General features: G+C 35.6%; 1 protein-coding gene across 3 annotated transcripts in view; it reads left to right on the forward strand.

The window, feature by feature from the left end:
- Nucleotides 1-23,578, forward strand: part of CREB1 (cAMP responsive element binding protein 1) — a 51,142-nt gene that overhangs the window by 537 nt on the left and 27,027 nt on the right. For 2 of the 3 annotated variants that reach the window (XM_010861061.1, XM_010861060.1), the window contains exon 2: nucleotides 17,845-17,966. The exons of the other annotated variant lie outside the window; for it this stretch is intronic. In XM_010861061.1, coding sequence (XP_010859363.1) covers nucleotides 17,853-17,966 — 114 coding nt within the window. In that variant the 5' untranslated portion in view covers nucleotides 17,845-17,852. The remainder of the gene's footprint in view (nucleotides 1-17,844; nucleotides 17,967-23,578) is intronic. 3 annotated transcript variants of the gene reach the window in all.

The following is a 23,578-nucleotide window of genomic DNA, read 5'->3' on the forward strand; positions in this document are numbered from 1 at the left end:
CCCCCCGACCCGGCCCGCAGTCCGCCGGGGCAGCGCCGCCGGGGTGCCCGCGGGGGGTGGAGGAGGAAGAAGGCGACAGTTAAGGGCAGAGGAGGTGAAGGTGCCTGCCTTCCCGGTAGCCTCCGTGTCTGCCATGCCCGCCTAGCGAGGGGAAGCGGTGCTCAGTCTGACCTACTCTCCTCTTCTCTCTTTGTGCAATAAAGTTCGAAACCCAAGGTTTTCCTCTCGTCCTGTATTTTATTCACGCCCTTTCCCCCCGCTCCCGCCCCATTGGGAAAATGCTGTTTTCTGTGCTTTTCTGCTTACATGAGGTAATGAGAACTCGCGCTTTTTAAAATAATTTTTGACTCTTTCCCTCACCCTCTTTTTTTTTTTTTTAAATCAGTAGTCATGGAAATGCATTCTTTGGAGGAGGAAGGGGGTGCTAAGAAAAATATATTTGTAATTAAAAACCTATTGGGATCTTGTAAAAGGGAAGCTGATGTTTGAAAACAGTTTCGGTTTTAACCCTTTTCAATAAGGTAATCACTTGAGAGCTATCATTCTGAAACACTTCGTTGAAACGAGTATTAGCGATGTACTTTTGTTTCACATCACCTTGGCGGGGGGCAGCCGTGGTGTTGGGTCCTTTGGATCTCCCCTCGCACCCCGACCATATTTCTCACATCTTTCTTAAATACGAGATTGGTTAACCCTAATTCTAAAAATAGCCATTTAAAAGTATCCATTATTTGCCTCGCCCGTAGTAGGTAACCCTAGCCCCAGACCCACAATAATTTAAGCCACAAGGTTTATTTTTTTCTTGCCCTATTGGGGAAAACGGACAGCAGAAAAATCATTGACACATCAAAAATTAAAAGACAGTTTTTAAAGGACCATGGGATGTGACCTATTTAAGTTTCTCTTACCTTCTTCAGAAGTTAAAATTTCATGCTAGCGTTAGCTTTCATCAGTTCTGCCTTCTAAAGGTTTAATATAAAATACTTTTGGTTGCCAGTTGTTGAAATCTTTTACATTCATTTCCTGATTTAAATATAAAGCCAAAACGGTTATTTTAGGTGATGCAAAAGGTTCTTTTTAAAATACTTCCCTGTCTCATGGTATGATAGAATGGTGATTGATACAAGGTTTCTTGTTAGGAATAAATACTGTTAGTAGGAGCATTGTCTTCTGATATTCTTTATCCAAGTCACTTTTCCAAAACCTCCTTGCTGTATTACTAGTATTTAAAAAAAAAAACACATTGGCCATTTTTCATTGCCAAGAAATTTAATTAAGATGAAATAAACAGTATTTTTCCGTTAAGGGTTGGGAAGATGATTTTATTTCCAAACACTGAGGAAATTATGGTCTTGATGATGCCATAGATTACTGGTTTTCCTTAAGGATTTTCTGCAAACCAGCATAAGTTGAACAGAAGTTCTTTGCCCTTACAGATACTATCTGACAATGACGCTTCCTTTGTTGAATTTTTTTTTTAAGTTATGATAGTTTTTTTCTTTTGTTTCATCCAAAAGATCTTTTAAATTTTTTAATTATAAATTCATAATCTAATTCTTACCAGTCTCAGGTGAAACTTCGTAAACTTTTGTAATCATTAATATTTGGATATTTTTTTGTAACATGTTACTAAGTTATACTCTACCCCCTCCCAGGGATCAGCAGAAATTACAGTTAAATCTGCTTGAACCTTTTTTTAATGGACGTGTATTCAGAAAGCCAGTGAGTCTTTGATAGAAATTAACTGAAAACTATTAAAAGGGCATTTCTTATGGAATATAAAACTCCAGTGTAACTCCTTTTGAATCATTTCCAGTGTAACTCCTTTTGAATCATTTTTTTTTCTCCCCCAAAGAAGAGCCTAAGGAAACTTATTCATAAAATGGCACCTTTTTCTGCTTTCTGAAATTCATTTTCATGATTAGATCTGATTAATAGACATTTTTGTTTCTTTATAGAGACGTACTTTTATTTTTCATTCTAAGACACTGAGTTTTATTTGGGGGGATATAATATGGCTACAGTAAAAGCAGGTATATAGCCCTCACTTCACCTCATTTTAAAAATTCTTTTCCTTTATTTACACAGAAAAAAATTCTTGTACTCTTATTCATACAGTGTATCAGTGAAATTTGTAATTTCATTTATTCTGTAAATGTCTTATCAGACATGGTTATGTGGACTTGTTTATAGCCAGCCTGTGATACAATCTTACAAGCCTATCTTTCTTGATACATAGTGTCACTTCAAGTGATGGCTTCTTTATTGACTAGTTAGAGCTCAAATCTGAGTTTAAGGATAGTAGTCAGAGAATGAGAAAAAGAAAATGAAAGGATTTTTTTTCTTCTTACTCAAGTATGAACACATTTCTACATTATCACTTGAAACACAGTTTATGGCGCTGAGTCGGACGAGACTGAAGTGACTTAGCAGTAGCAGCAAACAGTAGTATTTACTGTGATAGAGAAGGTAGTTAGTGGAAAAAGCACTGGGTTTGGGAATCACAGGCCAGTTTGAATCCTGCTGTTGCCACTATTATCCTGTGCCTACCCTCAAGGAATTTTGTGACCAGCATGAAGTTTCTTGATCTTTCTCAGTCTTTGTTTCTTTTTTTAGTGTTGTCAGGTAATTATAAAGTACTTCCTTGGGGATTAAATTTATTTTTAAGTTTTATTTTAACTTCCTAGCTGTGGAACCTTGGGCAGATTTCTTCTCTGTACTTCTCATTTTCCTTGATCTTAAGTAAACAGTTATCTAACTCAGACACATGTGGGAATTAAATGAGTTAATACATATTAAACTCTAGGCATGTCACAAGTGGTCAACAAATGTTTCCTTTATGTTTTAAATTATCCTTCATCATTATTGTTACTGTGTTTTAATTCACTAGGCCAGAAGCTGCAGCAAATCCAAAGATGGATTACACTGTCATATCTCTCTACCCTCAAGGAACTATTGGGGACATGATGACTAATAAGGCAGAATATATGCCATAAGAAAGCAGTCAAAAGGAAAGAGAGATCACACTTGATGAAGATGGAAGAAAAGAGGATTATACTTTTGTATTTCCAGTTTTTATTTTTTAATAAGTAATTCTTTTAGATAGTCCATAATTCAGAACACATAAAATGTCATACAGCAGAAGGTCATGTTTTTTGCCCCCACCCTCCAATCACCCAGGTGTTAGCAGTTTCTCTTTTGTCCTTTCAGAGGTACTCTATCCATGTACAAACCAGTATGTATGTACTCTCCTGCCACATCCCCTTTTTTATTTGAATGGTAGTATGCTGTGTACACTCCTATATCTCGGCAGTTTTCACTTAACACGGCTTAGCATTGGGGTTGTGTCAGTACATAAAGACCTTCATTCTTTTCATTATCAGGCACTTTATCATCTGGATATACCTTTGTTTATTGACCAGTTAGTGTGTGAATTTTATTTTTAACTCTCATGGCTTTTTAAAGGAAATCTGTTATTACACCTTTATTTCTTTAAATGAAAGATTTCATTTGCATGAGAGATAGCAAGTTATTTAAACTCCCTCGATTATCTTCAGTTTCAGGGTTTTTTTTTTTTAAGTTTTATTAAAATATTTGAGATGTACATGAATAGGGAAGCAAGCTGTATAAGAATTAACTCTCAAAGTAAATTTAGTCTGTATTTAACGTCTTTGTTGTGGTCCTTAGAGCCCTAAACAGACTCTTCCTTTTATTATTTCCGCCAATAAAAGTCTATAGTTTTCTCTTTAAATGAGAAAGAACATCTTACATAGTCTAGATCTTTTTTTAAGTAGACCATTCTCATGGGATGCGATTACCCAGTAATCTTGATTACTGTACTAGCTTTCTCCGAGTTAATTTTTTACACACTCATTAACTTATTTTTTTTGATGATTTTCTAATATTTCTTGGTGTAGTTATCAGTGAGTTTTATATTTGATACCTAAATAAACAGTTTCACCTATACGATTTTCTACTGAGATTTTTCTTCTTAGATGAATTTTTTTTTCTTTTACTGTGGAAATCCTTGGCCAAGTTATTACTTGGCCCAAGTAATAACTCCTTTCAACAAAAGCACAAAAGAAAAGTTTCAATGCTCTCTTTTTCTTTTTTTTGACCTTCTAAGCAGCATTTAACTATTTGTACATTTTAAATATACATCTGTTAGTATATTTATCTTTAAAATACACATGCTATAAGGTCTTTAAGTTGATTAAACTTAGAAAATGATAACTAATAATCTAGCAGCAGGGACGCAGAAAGCTCTCTTATCTTTTGAAAAAACAAATCATTAAATGAAGCTGTTTTGGTGATCTCATTCTTTGTATGCTTAACTTGACATATTAAAGCTTTTAATGTAAGAATATTGTCTTATTTTGAGGATTTACTAGTATTATATAAAATACTAATATATGCCAATTTTACCCACTCAATGACTAAAATGTTTACAAAGCACTTATAGATTGGTAGGGGTCGGGAGTGGATAATTGAAATTTGTATAGACAGGAAAGTTTTCCTCTGGAACGTATCTGGGGGCTACCAGGGAATTAAATGATTTCTCACAGTCTCGTTGTATCGGTGAATTGCCTTTTGGATTGGAGGTAAAGATCGTGAACTAAAACAACAAACTGATGCTATGAAAATGGCTACTTGTTTTCCTCTGCCAATTTAATAAATATGCTAACTCAGTCATTATAAGTGCTTAGTCTTGGTCAACTTTTTGAAGTTACAAGAAGTATGGTTCTAAATTTATACTATCAAATCTGTAAATGTAGATTTTTGAGACATATTTGAAACACATTTGTTTCTCTTCTGACTCAGTATGCTCCCTTAGTATATACAAACTCTTTGTCTTGTGTTTTGCTTTGCATTTTTCTCTTTGCTTAGCTCTGCCAGTCCTGATCCTGTACAGATGTGTTTCATTATTTTACCTAGTTTTGCTTACCTGTCTCCTCTGTTACCAGTAAGAAGATGGGGCAAAGATTTCTGGTGTTAATTACAGCAGATAAGTAGATGACAGAATTTTACATAACCAGTGATGAAAAATTACCTTTATGTATTTAATCAATTACATGAATCACAGTTTAAGAATAGTACCCCTCGTTAAACTTTTAAATACCTGAGTTGCTTTTCCTCAGGGTTGAGGTAAGATTAGTAAAGTTTAGTTTACCATAAGTGAAATGGGCTGTCTGAACAAATTCTTCCTGGTTGGATTTATCTAGAATCTCTGAATATTCTATCACTCATTAAGGTTTAGAGAGTAAGAAGTCTGAGGCATTGATGCTAACTTTTTTACTCCTTTTGAGAAAAGTAAATACATTTGTTTGGAGAAGAGAGAATTAAGTGAGAAGTTAAAATAACTAAGTAATGACCTTGGTGTCTGAGTGGAGGATGGGCCTGAGAGTTTATACCAGTGGTATTAGAAAATGTCTACCAAAGATTACTAAATCTTGGAAACTAAGATTTCTTTCTTTAATTTTAAGTCTTTCTCTAATGAAGTGGTTATCTGTGTTTGAATTTCTGGTTGTTATTATATGACAGTATCTGTGTTAAGTTGCTTCAGTCGTGTCCAACTCTTTGTGACCCTATAGACTGTAGCCCCCAGGCTCCTCTGTCCATGGGATTCTTCAGGCAAGAATATGACAGTATAGATGTAACTAAAAATGTTTGTAATCTAAACGAAGCTGAGTAACAATTTTGAGGGGGGTTATCCCTTTTTGTGTAAGCAATTCGCAATAGGAGATTCATAAATACCTTGTCATCGTTGAATTGAAATTTATTGCTTTTTCTGAACTCTGTACTCTTAAAAGGGCATCATATTCTTAAAATATTTATTGTTTGCTGTTACTGCCATTTATCCATCTAGTCATTCTGTGAACATTTATTGAACATCTTTTTCATAGTTGGTGAAATAGTCATAAGAAAATTTAATCAAGTATTTTTAGAGATATTAAATAAACCATTGTTCTAGTTGCTATAGAAGCCTGAGTATGTGGCTTTACTGCCCTTAAGGTACTTACAGTATAATGGAGATGACAGAAACAAGTATAATAAAAAACGGTTTATATGTGGCAGAATGTCAGTTCTCACTGTCTTGAAGGACTGCTGAGTTTAGAAGAAAAGGTGTTCAGTGAGGAAACTTATGAGAAGATAGTACTCAAATTGCATACGGAAGAACTTGGAAGGTGAGAACGAAGGCGAGTGTATTGTGGGCAGTGGCATGGACAACAAAAGTGAAGACATGGAAGCAGAATGAACTTGATACATTCACCTTTCTCGAGGTGAAGAAAGTGTCGTATTAAATGTAAATCCACAGTATCTAGGAGCCCTAAGTGTGAAGCAGGAAGCTTTAAATTTCATTTAAGAGGAGGAACAACATAAATAGAGGAATGGTGTGATATGACAAGCTAAAGTGTAGGTAACCGGGCTGCATACCCCCAGTCCTAGGCAACTACTAAAGTTCCCTAGGCACTTTTTGTCTCCAGTGCTGAATTCTTTTAGTGCTTAGTCGTGTCTGACTCCTTGTGGCCCCATGGACTAGCCTGCCAGGGTGCTCTGTCCATGGGATTTGGATTTCCCAGGCAAACATACCAGAGTGGGTTGCCATTTCCTTTTCCAGGGGAATCTTCCCAACCCAGGGATCGAACTCACCTTTCCTGTGTCTCTTGCATTGCAGGTGGATTCTTTACCTGCTAAGCCACTGGGGAAGCCTATTCTGAACATTGCATATAAATGGATTGCATTGTGATGAGCTTCTTTTACTTAACACAGTAAAACTGTTAGGGTTTATCCATGTTTATCAGGACTTCATTCCTTTCTGTTGCTAAATAATATTGTTTATAGACATGCAATATTTTATTCATGAATTCATGGACATTTGAACCTTTGGGCCATTGTGAATAATGCTGCCACGAACATTCATTTATTACACATGTTGTCATTTCTCTTGGGTTTATACCTAGGAGTGGAATTGCTGGCTTATATGGTAACTATGTTAACCATTTTGAGGAACTGCCAGGCTTAGAGTGGTACCCTTTTACATTCCCACTGGTAGTGTATAAGAGTTATTTCTCTGTATCCTCAACACTTGTTTTTATTTTTCATTGTAGCCGTTGTAGTGGGTGAGACGTAGTATCTCATTGTGGTTTAGATTTGCATTTCCCTAATGACTAATGCTGTCAAGCATCTTTTTGTGTACTTATTGGCCATTTGTATATCTTGGAAGAAGTGTCTGTTCAGATCCTTTGCCCATTTTTAAATTGGGTTATTTGTCTTATTATTGAGTTGTAATAGTTGTTATTCTAGATACAAGTTTATTACCAGATATATATGATTTATGAAACTTTCTTCTATGGATTGTCTTCACTTCCTTGGCACAAAAGTTTTTAATTTTGACAATTTCCAACTCATCTTTTTTTTTTCTCTCCCTTTCATTGCTTGTGCTTTTTGTTGTCATATCTTGGACATTATAAATTCTTAATTATTATAGACATTTTCTAAATATCTCTGAAAGCCACGACTATTTAATGAAAAATATAGTACATATTTGGAATTACACCCCACTTGCTCTGATCTTCTCTTTTATCCTATGTCCAGATTCCTTAGTTTTGAGTACTGACCAAAAGAAGCAAAGGTAAATATCAAGAAATAGCAACTTTGAAACGAAGTTTAATTCAAATTTTTGTGAATTATTTGTTACTAGAGAATTTATTATGTTTGTGTGAATGTAGTGTATTACTCATGAATGTAAAAATTCTCCTGTATTAGGGGAATTCACACTTAGCAGACTTTTACCATGGAGGCATCCCTGGTATCTTGGGCATAAGCAGTCTGCCTACAGTGTAGGAGACATGGGTTCCATTCCTAGGTCTGGAAGATCTCCTGGAGAAGAGAATGACTACCCACTCCAGTACTGTTGCCTGGATCATCCCATGGACAGAGGAGCCTGGCAGTCTACAATCCATGGGGTCGCAGAGAATTGGACACGACTGAGTGACTAACACACACACACCATGGAGGCGGTACTAACTCCTTCATTTTTTGCAGTTGACTAAACTGACCTCGGGAGAATTTAAATTTACAAACTAGTAGAACATTTTCCCTGGGCAAGAAATAACAGTAAAGCATAGTCTTTGTCACTCTGAATATTAATAGCATAATCTCTTTGTGAAGAAAGTTTTGAAGGTTTAGCTTTATTGACGATTATTAAAATTTGTTGTTCCTCATCAATAGTTTTGGTTTATAAAAGTTCATTTACTTGAAGGAAGTATTGTAGCCAAAGTCTTGTAAAAATATTGATTTCGTTATCTTATTAATCAAGTCTGCATCAACAGAAAGGTTACCATAAATAGCCAGCTCTTGCTTTCCTTTTTTCCATAATTCATTGTTTTTCTGTCATTTCAAAAAAGTTTATGGTTTGAAATAATTATTAACTAAATACTTGTTTGGAGGGAATTTATATGTAAACTGATGGTAGGGATTAGTTTATACTTGCCTAGCTCTTTGGTAAGTTTGTGAGCCCTTTGAGAGAAAGGGTTCTTGGCTGCTTTACTCTATAGTCCCCATAGTTTTTGGCAGAACACTTATTATGTAATATGCATGAAAACTTACAATGAATGAATTCCTCTTGGAGGGTCACAGATTTGAAAAGCAGGATTAAAACCAATCCCCCTTAAGGTTTTGCACGAAAGGGATTAAAACCAATCCCCCTGAGGTTAGAGGAAGCTGACATATATGCATATGCTTAGACAATTAGGGGCTTCCCTGGGGCTCAGACGGTAAAGAATCTGCCTGCAATGCCAGAGAACCTGGGTTCCATCCCTGGGTAGAGAAGATCCCCTGGAGAAGGAAGGGAATGGCAACCCACTCCAGTATTCTTGCCTGGAGAATTCCACGGACGAGAAGCTTGGCGGGCCACGGTCCATGGGATCGCAAATAGTCGGACACTTGTAATTGCTTAGACAGATTACAGATTTATTTTTTAAAAGCCAAGGAAATTAGATTTGTTTTTTCGTAGCTTAAAAATAAACTTTTTTCACTGGAGTCTAAATTAATTCCGATGGTTTACTAACGCTTTTCACCTCTGAAACAGGAAAAATAGCATGAGACTATTAATCAAAGTGATTACCAGAAGTCACTATCAGGTTGATAATAAAGTATTTACATGAAATGCTGGACTTGATTTTTCAGGATTAGAGATAAAAGATATCTAAATATGAAGTGAGTCCTTATCAAAACTTTACATAAAGTCGACTGTGGTCTACATGTCATTTTTCATCTTTGTAGATTAACCATGGCTATTTTTTAAGATATAGTTCAATATATCCTTGGTGCTTTGAGTGCTTGAGATTTTTCTAGTAAGCCAAATATAATTAAAATGATTAACATGTTGCTTAATAGTTTATGCAGTTCTGCTGCCATATATTTCTTCACTTTTTATAATGTCAGAAACTAGATGTGCATAGCCCTAAACAGTCTTATAAAGTTCTTAGAAATCTCTTAACATCTTTAGTTCTCCATCTGTGAAGTCAGAGCTAAAGCCAGAATTCCTGTCTTATGACTCCTGCCGTGTAACGTGTACTGTGTTACTTCGGGAAAACTGATTTTCACTCTTTGTTGTCTAGTATATAAATAATTCACCAAGACTAGCATTTAAAATTTAGTTCAAAACAAACTTATAATAATAAACGTTAACTTTATACACTTTTTTTTTAAAACACTTGGACATTCATTTTTCATTTCAATATAGTGATTTTCACATAGTCACTCAGGTTGAGTAAATGGAATAATGGGCTATAAATATTTAACCTCCAGGCATAACTTCTGTAAGTCCTTAACAGTTTTAGCCTTGAGCTAGTTTATGAAGCAGAACTTGAAATTTGAAGACAGCTTCACTCTTTACTCAACATGGAAATTGCTCTTCTAAAAGTAATTACATGTAGGAGGTGCATAATGCTTTTTTCCCTTTAAAAAAAAAAGCAGCTTCAAAAATCTAGTAGAATTTCATATATAGAACCTTATATAAGGTCACTTCTTTGTAAGGCTAAAGGTGGAAAAAGTTGTGAAAATGGTATCAGATGGGTGTTTGGATAGAAAGAATGGGAAGAGTTCAGTAAAATGTTATTATGTAGAATAATGCATAGTCATAGCTGCTGCTTTGCTAAGCAACATTGTTTGTCTCTTGGTGACCAGATATGTGAAGGTTTGTTTTAGAGCCACAAGTAGTCTTACCTGAAGGAAAACAAGACAGATACATTTTGCCAGTACTTAAAAAAATAACAGTAACTGATGTGAGAAAGTACTAAAGCTTTCTTATTAAAAGATAGTATAGAATTAGTCACACTAGAATATGAGGATGGTTTATGTAGATCAAATAATAACTTTCCTAATTCATTTCAGTTAAGTACTGCCTTTGAGGACAGTTTCTTACAGAGCATACTACATATTTTAAAATAACTTATTAAAAATAGCATTCAAATACTGTAGTAATCCGAAAACTGCAATAAATCATAACATGTAAATCTTGAACTTAAGGTGGTTTTCTCTAAGTTCAGCCCAATAAACAAAAAAATTAGAGAATTAGTTTTAATAAATAACATTGAAAAGATTCCCTTTTGTTGTATGTGTTTTTGTTTTGTTTTGTTTTTAGGTAATGGTAGTTGAGTACTGGCAATTACTATTAATAATTTATTAAAACATACAAACACATTTTCAAGCTTTTTCTTTTGTCTCATGAGTGATTAAATTTCATCAGATTCAGATCATATAGAATTAATTTCAGATACAGCTTTTCTTCCCTTCCTCTAATACTAGACTATAGGCTAAATAAAGTATGGATTTGTATTCCAGTTAAGGGAGAAGGATCTTGGTAGGATCATAGAGAAAACTTTCTGAAAATTATGTCAGAATTTACGTAGCTTGGTAAAGTTACCAAGTTATTTTAGTTTTTCACATTGCCTATTCTGGTTCTTTCCCTAAAAACATATATATATGTATATAACCTTAATTTGATGGTATCACCGACTCAATGGACGTGAGTTTGAGTGAACTCCGGGAGTTGGTGATGGACAGGGAGGCCTGGCGTGCTGCGATTCATGGGGTCGCAAAGAGTCGGACACGACTGAGCGACTGAACTGAACTAAATCAGTCTCTAATCTAATAAGGTTCTTACAGCTGGAGTTGGTACGTGTGTTGAGCGTGGAGTATACTTGTGTACGTGTGTACATACCTACACACATGTATACATATACATTACAACATTCAAATATGCTATTTTCCTATCTGGTTTCAGTGAAAGTATGCTGTATTTAATACCAAATGACCATTATTAGCATCAGAAACCTGAAGCATTAAATTTCCAGTATTGATTGCATACATCTCAGTTCTGCTTAATAGGGCATAGAGTGAAGATAAATGAAGTATCTCAAGGTTAACAACCAAAAAGCATACAGGAGGTAAAAAGAGGAAGCAGTGCACCATAATCGTTGACTCCTGGAAAGCTAGAGTCCTTTATATAGCAGCTGAACATTTAGTTTTAATTTGCTTTATTAAATTAATCATGTGGTGGTGGTTTAGTTGCTAAGTCGTGTCCAGCTCTTGGGACGGCATGGACTGTAGCCCACCAGGCTCCTTTGTCCATGGGATTCTCAAGGCAAGAATACTGGAGTGGGTTTCCATTTCCTTCTCCGGGGGATCTTCCCAACCCAGGAGTCGAGCCTGGGTCTCCTGAATTGTAGGCAGATTCTTTACCAACTGAGCTACAAGGGAAGCTCAAATTAATCGTAACACTCAGAATATTACTCTTAATCAAGACATATTAAATGTGTACAAGTATGCTAGCAAGGCTTTCAAACAGCTGTAGTATACTAAAAAATTAACAAGTACAAAATAACTATGTAAAAAGTATTGTACATGAGCCTTAGATGTTTTTAGGTTTTCTGCAAAATATTTTTAGTAATACATTTGACTATGACAACAAACTGGTCATTTAGTTTTAAAATCATGTGCCCAAATGTGACTTTTTTCTGTGATTACTCTGGAGACTTTAAAGTCTGCTTTTGTGATTTCCTTAAATCTCTAGACTTGGTGAAAGATTTCAGGAGTCACCCACTTGCTAGATACAAGAGCAGGTTTTTTTTTTTTCCCCCCTCATTTATAATAAAGGTCATTTGCATTTTAAAAACCATGGCCTATATTCATATGTTCTCTTAGTTATGAATGTATTATTTATTCAGAGTCAAAATTCGTAGTTATTTCTATGAATACTGAACCTTTCATTCTAAACTGGATTACATTTGTCATAGATTTAAGGGATTAAAAAGTAAACTTGTGAGGGAGATGGATTTATTTTTCATAAACTTGAGCTAGAATGTTTAGGATCTTAAGGACCTGGGCACTTCTTAGAGTTCAAAGTATTTTAGGATAAAGAACAAGGTGAAGATTTACAGCATTCTTTGCTTTCACTTAATGGTTGTTAGTGAAAGTGATGATACAGGCTTGCTTTCTTGTTCAGTGACCTTTATTACAGAATTTGGTACTGCCAGATATTTCTCCCTGATTTGGTATAGTTCTGTATAGGTGCTGGGTAGGTGAATTTGAATGCTACCTTATCCATGAGGTATCCACTTTTATAGTATTGAAAATCCCTCAGCGTCCTTCCCACCCTTATATTTTACCCAACACTTAACTGTGTTCTGATTTGTTACATGTTTTACTTGTTATACTTTCTCTCTTCTATTTCCACACACTAGAATATAAATTCCACAAAGTTTTAAAAAAAATTTATTTCTTCATCTCCAGTAACTTGAGCAAGTGCCCAACATGTAAGTACTTGGATATAATGCTATAATACAAGTATACTGTATATAATGTAAGTTGTTAAAATTGAAGATCCTGTTAGTTTAAAACAGTGAATTATTGACTTCTGGTGAGTTACCTCGGGATATATTGCTTTACAGAGTAAAATACATTGCAACATAAAAATTCTAAACCCATTAACTTAACTTTGAGACATCATTCTCATATTCTCATTTTGCCCTAATAGCTGCAGATTGATTTAGAAATGACCATCCTTTATCTTTTATCCTTTATACACCAGCCACTGACTCACTCATTTCTCTAAAGGCCTACTGTTATTAAAGTCTTTGCTTACACCGTTTTTCTTATCAGAAAATAAATGCCCAAATTTATTAATACTGTATTTATCCTCAGTGTTTGGCATTCCACCACTCTTGACTATTGCAGCATACTGTCTTCTCAAATAGACACTTTACTGGAATGTTTATCCTAACTATATTGAAATTTTTGAATATCGTCTTGACTATGTAAAGGTACAAAAGTAATACAATCCTAGTCAGATAAATTTCTTGATACTTTCTAAGATGGAAAGAAAAAAGCTGCTCTATCCTCTTTGAAAATTAAGAAAAGGACTGTTAAACTGATAAATTTTATGTATCATATCTGAATGGTAATATTTTTATATTTGCCCAAGATTAAGAGGCTAGGCGACGTATTTTTAGTCCATCTTTGCTATGAACCGTATAGTAAAAGGAGGTAATAAATATTAAGTGGCCTGCATAATTGTGTGTGTGTGCATGCATCTTGTGTTGTCACTTCCTAAGACCAAAGCATTTAAAATTGAGATAGATCTTTTTATCCATCTCTTGTTTTCAGATGAGGAAACTAGAACACAAAAAACTTAATTTTGTCCTGTGACCACTTGATGACAGCTCCAGCTTTCCATCAAATGCTAGGCTCTTTTTCAGAACAGCATTCTTTGTTTCGCTCAAGGTGAGGTGCATAATACTGCAGAATCATTCCCTTTTTGTTTTTCATGTTAAGAGATAGAACTCTGAAGACCCTTAGAGCAAAATGGCATGTCTTTGTGAATGAATTTTTAAAAAAAATTTTTTAGGCATAACACTATTTTGAAATTCATTTTTAAGTTCATAGTTTTCAAAGAATTACATTCTATTTTTAGGGTTAAATCATGAAAATACCTAAATCTTAAATATCATTCCCAAATAAATTTTGGAATTCAGAATTATTGGAAGAACTCAAGAATTCTTGATAAATTGTCAAGCTAATACTAGATTTTCCATGATTTCTAAAGATTTATTGTTTCTAATGTTCCAGATCCAGTATTGTTACAACATTCTATCAGACTTCATATGTACCTTATCTATGCTTATTCAGTCTTTTGCTTGTTTTTGCACTCCCAAAATGCATTTCATTTGTATAATCAATTAGGAATCTACTTTCTTCAAGTAATTTTGGAAACCCACATATTGGCTCTGTTAAATGATCCTGTGTCTGAATACTGCTCTGCTGACTAAAATTGCTCCTGGGAATAGAAAAATTGAAGACTGTATACATCATACCTTATTATCTCTTCTCTCTCCACCTGAAGATACAAACATAAAGGAGTAAAAGCTTTCAAAGTCATAATTAATGTGCTCACATTAAATGCTAATTTAGTTTAGTTGGAGACTGCTGTTTCAGTACCTTCAAGGTGAAAACCAGAATAGTTTCTGTTTTAGTTGACTCTTCTGAATTTCTTACCTGAAACAAATTGTTTTTCCTTAAATGATTCTCACTTGTGCTTTGAGAAAGGCCTGAATTAACTGATAAAAGACAATTGTACTGTTGCTCAAATGGTTGATATCTGCTGAAGCTAATTAATATGGCTGTCCCCCACTTTGAAAAAGGTTTGGTTGTCTTCCAGAATGAAATGGTAATGAAACACTGGCAGTTTATTTACATGGGGGATCCTAACCATTGGAAATACCACACTTTGTCTTTAGAGAAAAGTAATATAACATCATCTAGTTGGGGAGGGAAGAAGATGCAAATCAATCACATTCTTTCTTTGAATGTGACCTTGTAACTATAATTACTTATGTTAACTAATGGTTTTATTCTTTTATTATAGAATCATAAATATCTTATTTTCTGAAGCAAGTTGCAATGATACCCTTCCCAGGTGGCACTAGTGGTAAAGAACCAGCCTGCCAATGCAGGAGATACAGGAGACGTGGATTCAGTCCCTGGGTCAGGAAGATCCCCTGGGGAAGGGCATAGCAACCCATTCCAGTATCCTTGCCTGGAGAATCCCATGGACAGAGGAGCCTGGTGGGTTACAGTCCACAGGGTTGCAAAAAGTTGGACATGACTGAAGTAATTTAGCAAGCACACACCTTAAATGTTAAAAGAAAATTAAGTGGCTCTAACATATTGAAAAGTAAACAGAAGAAGTATGATCTGTGCTTTGAGTTACTTTTTATCAGATGGTAGGGTGAAACTGTTTGGATGACAGCGTAGGTTAAAAAAAAATGCGGCGGACGTCCCTGGTGGCCCAATGGTTAGGACTCCGTGTTTCCAGTGCTGGGGAGGGTGTGTGATCCTTGGTGGGAGATTCCACATGTGGCGTGGTGCAGCCAGAAGATTTAAAAACAAAATGTGGCTTGGACTGAAGTCTTTTCAAAATGGTTGTGTATTCTCTATGAAAAGGTATTATGATGGTAAATTTGTGTTTATCTTTGTTCTCATTAAGTTGATTATGTGGGGCAGAAGATAGAGAAAAGTTTGTGGGTTTCTGCTGTTATTTAGCTTGACTCAGTGCTGTCCTCAGATGGATCCTTTACTTACTTTATTGTTATTATTAAGATTAGATTGTTTTGCTTTCATGTTTTCTTCCAGAGCAACAGTATGAACCGTATTTAGTATTCACAAACTATTTTTTGATGTTGCTTTCTGTTAACTTTTAAGTCTGTGTGAAATTTTTTAGTTTAAAAGAACATCGATTTTAAGTGTACAACTCAAATGAATTATCACAGGGGGTAGTAAAGTTATTTTACAATTCTTTTAAAAAATTAGTTATTTTTACTCTTTGGAAATTGGGGTAAACAGTTTAGGTAAATTTTGAACAAATACTAATTTCATATTATAGGTATCAGATTAAAAACTTTTATCCGTGGATATCTCAAAATCATGACTAAAGTAAAGCTTTTGATTCGTATTTTGAAAATGTTACCCATCGTTTCTGTTATTAAAATGTCATTACTTGAACACATAATCCTGAATCCATGCTCACAGAAAAGTACTGAAATATATAAAAGGTGCAAATCATCATTTACAGTTCTACCAAATCTTTCTCTCTTCAGAGCCAGCACTTAACTATGGTTCAGTTAAAATTTCTACACCTTTTCCATGCATATACCTTTATAACAATTTGTTATACATTTTTTTTTTAATGTAAATGGGGTTCTACATTATAAAAAGTTCTATAACTTGCCATTTCACTGTCTTGGAAAGCTTTATTTGTCATTCCATTATAGTTAGACTTCATTGTTTTTCATTGCTTTAATATTTTAATGGTCCTTCTAATGATGGATACTTGTTTCTAGTTTTTTACTATTCCAAAAAAAATTCTATCTTTGTAAACTAGTCAATAAATAATAAGAGTTTCTTACTGAGTAGTAGTTTCTCTGTATTCTAGATGTTATTGTGTTGATTGTATGTATGAGATATTTTCTCGTTGTGTACTTGTCTTGGTGGCTTTTGTCTTGTTAATATTTTAAATAATTATGTAGTCAAATCTGTTGATCTTTTCCTTTGTCATTTGTTTTGTGGCTTCTTTATTTCTAAATTATTCATTTCCACAGAGATATTTTCATTTTTAACTGTCACTTGTAAAAACATTCTATAGACTCCTGTGAATGGTGGCAGAATGTTAGTATGTGATACATTTTGATGGCATGTAATAATCACATAAGGATTAATGACTATTTTGATTATCAGTTTCAGAGTTATAAAATAAATGTAATAAATTCTGGAAAAGCATTGGAGTTTTTGTGTTGTTTATCAAATCGCCATAGGTAGTCCTTACTATTAAATTTATTTTTGACAGGTAATATCTTAGGAACTGAGTGATAACAGTAGTACACAAGTAAGAAATAATCCCTTTTATTGTGACTCCTTGTTCCTCCCCCAGTTTATCTGCTATATATATATAATCAGTTTTTCTAATCTCAAAGTAGTGTCCGCTGCTGGGAATTGCCCTCCACTTTTGCAGTCACCCAGTGCCAGATCTAACAAACACTCTAAACTCTTAGCAAAGCAGGATCTAAAAGGATCAGCCTTGATTAATGTATCCAGAATCTAGTTAAAAATTTTAAGTGTTTTATTGTGTGTGTGTTGTTTGTGGGTATACATGCACGTGTGGAGTGTTGCACATTATATAGGGTAATGAGTCAGAATGCAAAAGAACCTTTTACGTGTTTGAGGTCTCTAATTTGACTCTGTGTCAAGAGCCATAAGTTGAGCTCTTGAAACTTGGGCTATTTTGTCTTAACCACCAGCAATTTCCTGAAGAAGTAGGTTATAATTTTTCTGTTTCTTCCCTATCATAGAGGGAATACCTTTATAGGAGGTACCTTGAAGCCTGTATCTCATAGACCCTGTCATCAACTCACTTCTGCTCTCTGCCCTCCCTCCTTACCTGATTGATACATTTTGAAAACATTAAAACTTTGCTGCTGCCCTTCCTCTCCTTTTTAGGACAGATTCATGGAAGAGGGGAATCCCGTCTTCCATAACAGATGGAGTAATATTGGAAAGTAAAAGGAAAAAGCTTTTTTCTTTTTTGAAAAAACTAGAACTTTTACAGCTCAGCATATTTGGACAAGTCTTGACAGTAATCCAACTACATTGTAGCTTAACTAGATTTCTGAGTGCATCTGCTAACCTAACCACCACATATACCTTTTTATAACTTGAAAATTGCCTTTAAAACCACAAAAGCACAAAGCACTGTAGTGCTTGTAACACTCTTCCATATTATTGTAGGTAACTAAATGACCATGGAATCTGGAGCAGAGAACCAGCAGAGTGGAGATGCAGCTGTAACAGAAGCTGAAAGCCAGCAAATGACAGTTCAAGCCCAGCCACAGATTGCCACATTAGCCCAGGTATAAAAACATGGAGAGATTCCAAGTTGTCTCTTCTAAGAGGAATATGTTTCAAATACAAGAGAACTTAGTTTTTATTAGAGATATACATAGAATGAGTGGTGACATTCTTAGAATATCAAAATTCCTATTTAGTATCAGCCTAATTTTAGAAATGACAGTATTCAGTAACAGAAAAATGTATTGCTAAATACTAACACACTATTTGTAGTAGTGACATGATTCAGGATAATTACATTTAAACTGATGGGTAGATGGTCTCTTAAAGGAATAAAACTATGATAACTGGGTTTTTTTTTTTTTCCATAGATTTATTTGGGGGCATGGGGACACATAATCTGAAAGGCTAATTTTACATGTGCTTAAACGAAAAAGAATAAACAAATAAATTGACACACAAGTAAATATCAAGGATGATAGTTTTTGTCCCTGTATTTCTTAAAGTATGATTCATAGTTCTTTCATTTTGTCTTTGTCTTAAACATTCTAAGGTTATATTCTCATCTTTATTTTTTGTTCTTATGTATTTTTCCTCAAATGTTTTATTAACATTTATTGGCATTATGTTATATATGAGTGAGAAAAGTGGTTAATATAAAAACCAAATAGCAAACAAATAACCTGCTAGGTAAGAAGAGTGGGATGTGGAGCTTCCGCTTCCCAGAGAGTTTAAAAGCTCTCCTACAGGAGAGTCTGGAGCAAGAATGGATCTTGGGAAATGGAGGACTAATCACATATGGTCACCACACTGAGCTAAAATACAGGTCAAATACTAGGTCTCTAGCAGGAATACTAGGGCCGAATACTAGGTCTTCTGGTAGTCAGAAGCAGTGGGATGTTCTGTGTTTTCTCCTAAGATCACTGGGGCCCACCTCCAGCCCTGAGGAGTAAGGTAGGGATGAAGTAAACGTACACTCACGATGAAGCAGGTGCAGGAACAAAGGTGAGAGCATCAGGGCCTCTTAAGTACATGTCAAGGCAAATGTGTACAGATCCTAATCGGGGCTCATCCAGACACTCAGCCCTCTAGTAAAAAGAAGATACAGTACCAGCAGGGATTTTGGTGATGACAATCCTCAACATACCTATCTCACAGGACACCATTCTTCTGGTCTGGATGTCCTCCACGTCTGCTGTATAACGTCATTCTGGAGGTTGCCTTCCTACTGTCTTGTGGAGTTTTGTTTTCAGTGGTTCCTTGAGCAAGTTTGACTGGGTAAAGAATTCCTGGTAAAGAAAATGTTTTTCAAATTTTTAAGGCACAGTCATTTTCTAGTATTGATGTTTTAAAAGACTAAACCCATTTCTTACTTTGTATCTCTTGTTATCTTGTAAAAATCTCTGTTCACAGTGCTTCACCATTTCATTATCAAGGCCTTGAATTGTTACCATCCATTGTGCAGTAGTCTTCAGTGCCCCCCCCCCCTTTTTTTTTAAGTGGAAACTTGGGTCTTCAATTCTGGGCAATTTCCTTAAGTTATTTCGTTGATGATTTTTTTCTCTCCCTCTTCTTTCTCTTTTATCTCTTGGATTCTTGTGATCCAGATGTTAATACCTCTAGGACTGTTTCTCTAGTTTTCTCTCCTGTTTCAGTCTGTCTTTGCTCTGCCCTCAGAGATTTCTTCAACTTCACACTTCACCCCATCTGTTGGATTTGTTTTATTTCTGCTATCATGTTTCCAAGAGTTCCTTTTGTTTCTGAACAGTCCTTTTGTATTTTAATAGTATCCTGTTTGTTTCAGGCTTCCCTGGGGGCTCAGACAGTAAAGAATCTGCCTGCCATGCAGGAGACCAGGTTCAATCCTTGGGTCAGGAAGATACCCAGGAGAAGGAAATGGCTACCCACTCCAGTATTCTTGCCTGGAGAATTCCATGGACAGAGGAGCCTGGTGGGCTACAGTCCGTGGGATCGCAGAGTCAGACATGACAGAGCAACTAACACTTACACTTTTTTTTTTTTTTAATGTTTCATGCAGGCAGTATTTTCCCTTTATAATATTAAGTTTTAAGTTTTCTTCTCTCTACGTAGATTTTCTTCTGTATAGTTTTCCTCTTCTATCTTTTTGGTCACCATCTTTCATATTAGAAGCTTTCCTCATATTTGATAACTTGTGGTTGTTGGCCTACATTTAAAAGTAAGGTGACCAAAAACCTATGTTGGATGTTGTGTGTATACGTTTGGGGCCTGACATCTGTGAGTTGTGAGGTTCGTGGTAGGGTGGCATCCCAGTGTCATTATGTTAAGTCTTCTTAACTTGGTGTTTGTTGGTCAGGTTCCCCAGAGAAAAGCTTTACTATCTCCTCATGTAAGTAAAGACCTGTGAGCCAACCAACGGAAGGAGATTGGAGTTCAGTACCTCACCTCAGCAATGCCTGGTGTCAAGCAGTCAAGAAACCCTCCATCAGAAAATAAACCAACGTTTTTCTGTCCTCATAGGGGAGATTAGTGTCCATTCACAGAGGCTGAGGAGGGGATCTGCTTGCTTTTCAAAGAGCCTTCAGTCAGCCTTCCTTATCTTCAGCCCCTCCTTTCACTCTGCCTTCTAGGGGGCCCTAGATTCTGAGCCTCTTAAGGACCTTGTAGCACAAATCAAGCTGTCCCTGCCTCCACCTCATGAGTTGGTCATCTGAGGTCTTCCAAGTTCGTTACCATTCACCCACCTGTTTCTAGCCTCCAAAACTCATTATTGTTACTTCCTTTCCCATTCTTCTCTGCTGGTGTGATTATGCCTGTAAAAACAAAATCAGTTTCATGAAGCTTAATTGGAAATTCGGGAAAGAACAAAATTATATGCACATGTTCAATTAGCATATAATCACAGATAAGTGGAATGACATGATACTAGAGTTTTAGGAGAAGTAGTGTCTGTTCACTTTTGTAAGTTTTGTTGTTCTTTTTAATACCTGATTACAGAGGGTTTTTTTTCATTTGCTCATCCAAGTCCTTAACATATACATTTTGACATAATTTCTCAGAATTCTGATACCTATTTTTGTTGTCTCGTAGTAAACTGTAAATTTGTAATAAAATTGTCAAGACCATTGTGATTTGACCATTGGATGTAAAAAAACAAATTCAGCCTAACTAGTGAAGGAGGAAAATCAGTCTAAAATAATAATGAAATGTCTTCTGTTACTTTTGAAATTTACAAGTATTTCTTTTAAAGTGGAAAAAACATTGGTTTTGACTATAAGAATGTTAATTTTTATGGAGGGCTTTAAGTAAAGAGTTGGGTGAAAGGATGATTGCTGCAATATTGTTGTCGCCTTTCTTATAACAGGCACATTTGAAAACCTAAATGGACAGTAATAGGAATTTATTAAATTATTATTACACAGTTATTAATTATTAAATTAAATTACACAGTCATTAAAACCGTTAAAGAATACTATTAATGGTATGAAGAGATATTTGAAATGGATTTGAAAGATTCTGTGATAGTGCCAAAAAAATTGAGTGTGCATATATATATATGTATATATATATATGCATCTTTAAAAACACATGTATCTACAGCAAAAATATTAAATGATGAGCTCTGAGTGGTAGGAATATAAGTGATTTTTTTCTGTATTGGTGTATCTGAATTTTCTAAATTCACAATGAGAGAAACCATTATGTGGAATGATTAGCATAGAAAGAGGATTATTTGTTAAGTTAGCTTGTTACATTTACCTTATAGAATACTCAGAGGACATACTAATTGCTTCAAATATTAGAAGAGCTTTCCATTGATATGAGATATTCTGAATAATTTACAGTTTTGGTTCTCCAACCTTGATGTCGGGGAACATGTCCTTGGGTCCATCAGAGGTTGTGACTAATTTATAAACAGGCACCCTATGTAACTCTAGTGGAGGTAATCCGTGGATCACATTTTGAGAACCAAGTAAAACTTAAGTAAGATTTGTAGTGGCCAGAAAAAAAGTGATTGATAAGGAAGGACTTCCTCCCTGTCCAAAGGGGAAGCTCAGGACTTCCCTCTGCTACTAAGCCTCTGCCTTTAGTAGGTGTCTTTCCCCCCAAGCTTTATAGTCAGATATTTAACTGCCTTGTAAACATCTCTGCAAATTCAGATGTCGTATCAATTCCATTGTTTTCCACCATTACCCCAGCCACCCATAAGCTGCTTCTTGTGTTCTCTGTTTGGCATAGTTTACCCGTTTTCACCCACATGTGAACTATGTGGGTCGTCTTTGATTTCTCTCTCACTTCCTTCCATCAGTCATTCATAAATCCCTTTCTGGTCTGCCTCCTGAATTTTCATTAAATCACTTATATTATTTCCATCCCTAATACACCTAGTGCCTAATTGCTGGCCTTCACTTTTACTACTATATATAGACTTTCTCAGTTGGTCTCACCTCTACTTTCTTCTTCCTCTGAAATAAGTATCTTTTACCCTACCACTAAAGTAAAGTGATCTATCGAAAATGGAAACCTCACTATGGTATTCAGGAGTTCAAAAGCCCTTCAGTGTATAAAATGCAGATTTTCTTCCTCTGAAATAAGTATCTTTTACCCTACCACTAAAGTAAAGTGATCTATCTAAAATGGAAACCACACTATGGTATTCAGGAGTTCAAAAGCCCTTCAGTGCATAAAATGCAGATTCTTTAATGTAACTTATATAAGATTTCATGACTAGCCCATCTGGCCCCTGCCTATTATTCCATCTCTCCATACTTCCTACTGCCTATAGTAACACACTTATATGTTCCAGTAGTAGTAACTGCTGGTCATCCCTCTCTGCCATGTACAGACATTGCTGTTCTCTTTGCTTTTGCCAGTGTCACCGTCTTCGTGAAGTTCTGTGCCTCCCCTCTGCAACTCATAAGAACATGCCTTACTCGTTCTTTTTTTTTTTTTAACTAGTATGCTTTGTTTCAAATTAACATACTTTCCTGGTAGCCTCTCCTCCTCTTGCTTTGGGTGGGATCACTCTCCTCACTGTGTCCATTTTTCTCTTTGCAGACTACATTACTTCATTGAATTATATTTATTTGTGGCCTTTTCCCCATTCCTTCATACACATGCCTCAATAATTTCTTTAAGGGCAAAAACCTATGTCTTTCTCATTTCTGTAGTTTCAATTCTAGCATTGTTCTGGCACACATATCCCCAGTAGGTGAGTTCAGTCACTCAGTTGAATGACTCCTGGACTGAGTCGACCTCATGGACTTGAGTCGACCTCATGGACTGTAGCACACCAGGCCTCCCTGTCCATCACCAACTCCCGGAGCTTGCTCAAGACATGTCCATCAAGTCAGTGATGCCATCCGACCATCTCATCCTCTGTTGTCCCCTTCTTCTCCTACCTTCAATCTTTCCCAGCATCAGGGTCTTTTCCAATGAATCAGTTCTTCACATCAGGTGGCCAAAGTACTAGGGCTTCAGCTTCAGCATCAGTCCTTCCAATGAATATTCAGGACTGATTTCCTTTAGGACTGACTAGTTGGATCTCCTTGCAGTCTAAGGAAAGAGTATGATCACACGACCTTCATTAAATTCCCAAATTTATTACCAAATGGACAAATAAAATTGCTACCCTCAAACACATTCAAGCGCAGGAACCATAAATACTGTACAATCTGATAGATACATATGACTT

The sequence above is a fragment of the Bison bison genome, unplaced genomic scaffold (assembly GCF_000754665.1).
Source record: "Bison bison bison isolate TAMUID 2011002044 unplaced genomic scaffold, Bison_UMD1.0 scf7180017864471, whole genome shotgun sequence".
NCBI classification, from domain to species: domain Eukaryota; kingdom Metazoa; phylum Chordata; class Mammalia; order Artiodactyla; family Bovidae; genus Bison; species Bison bison.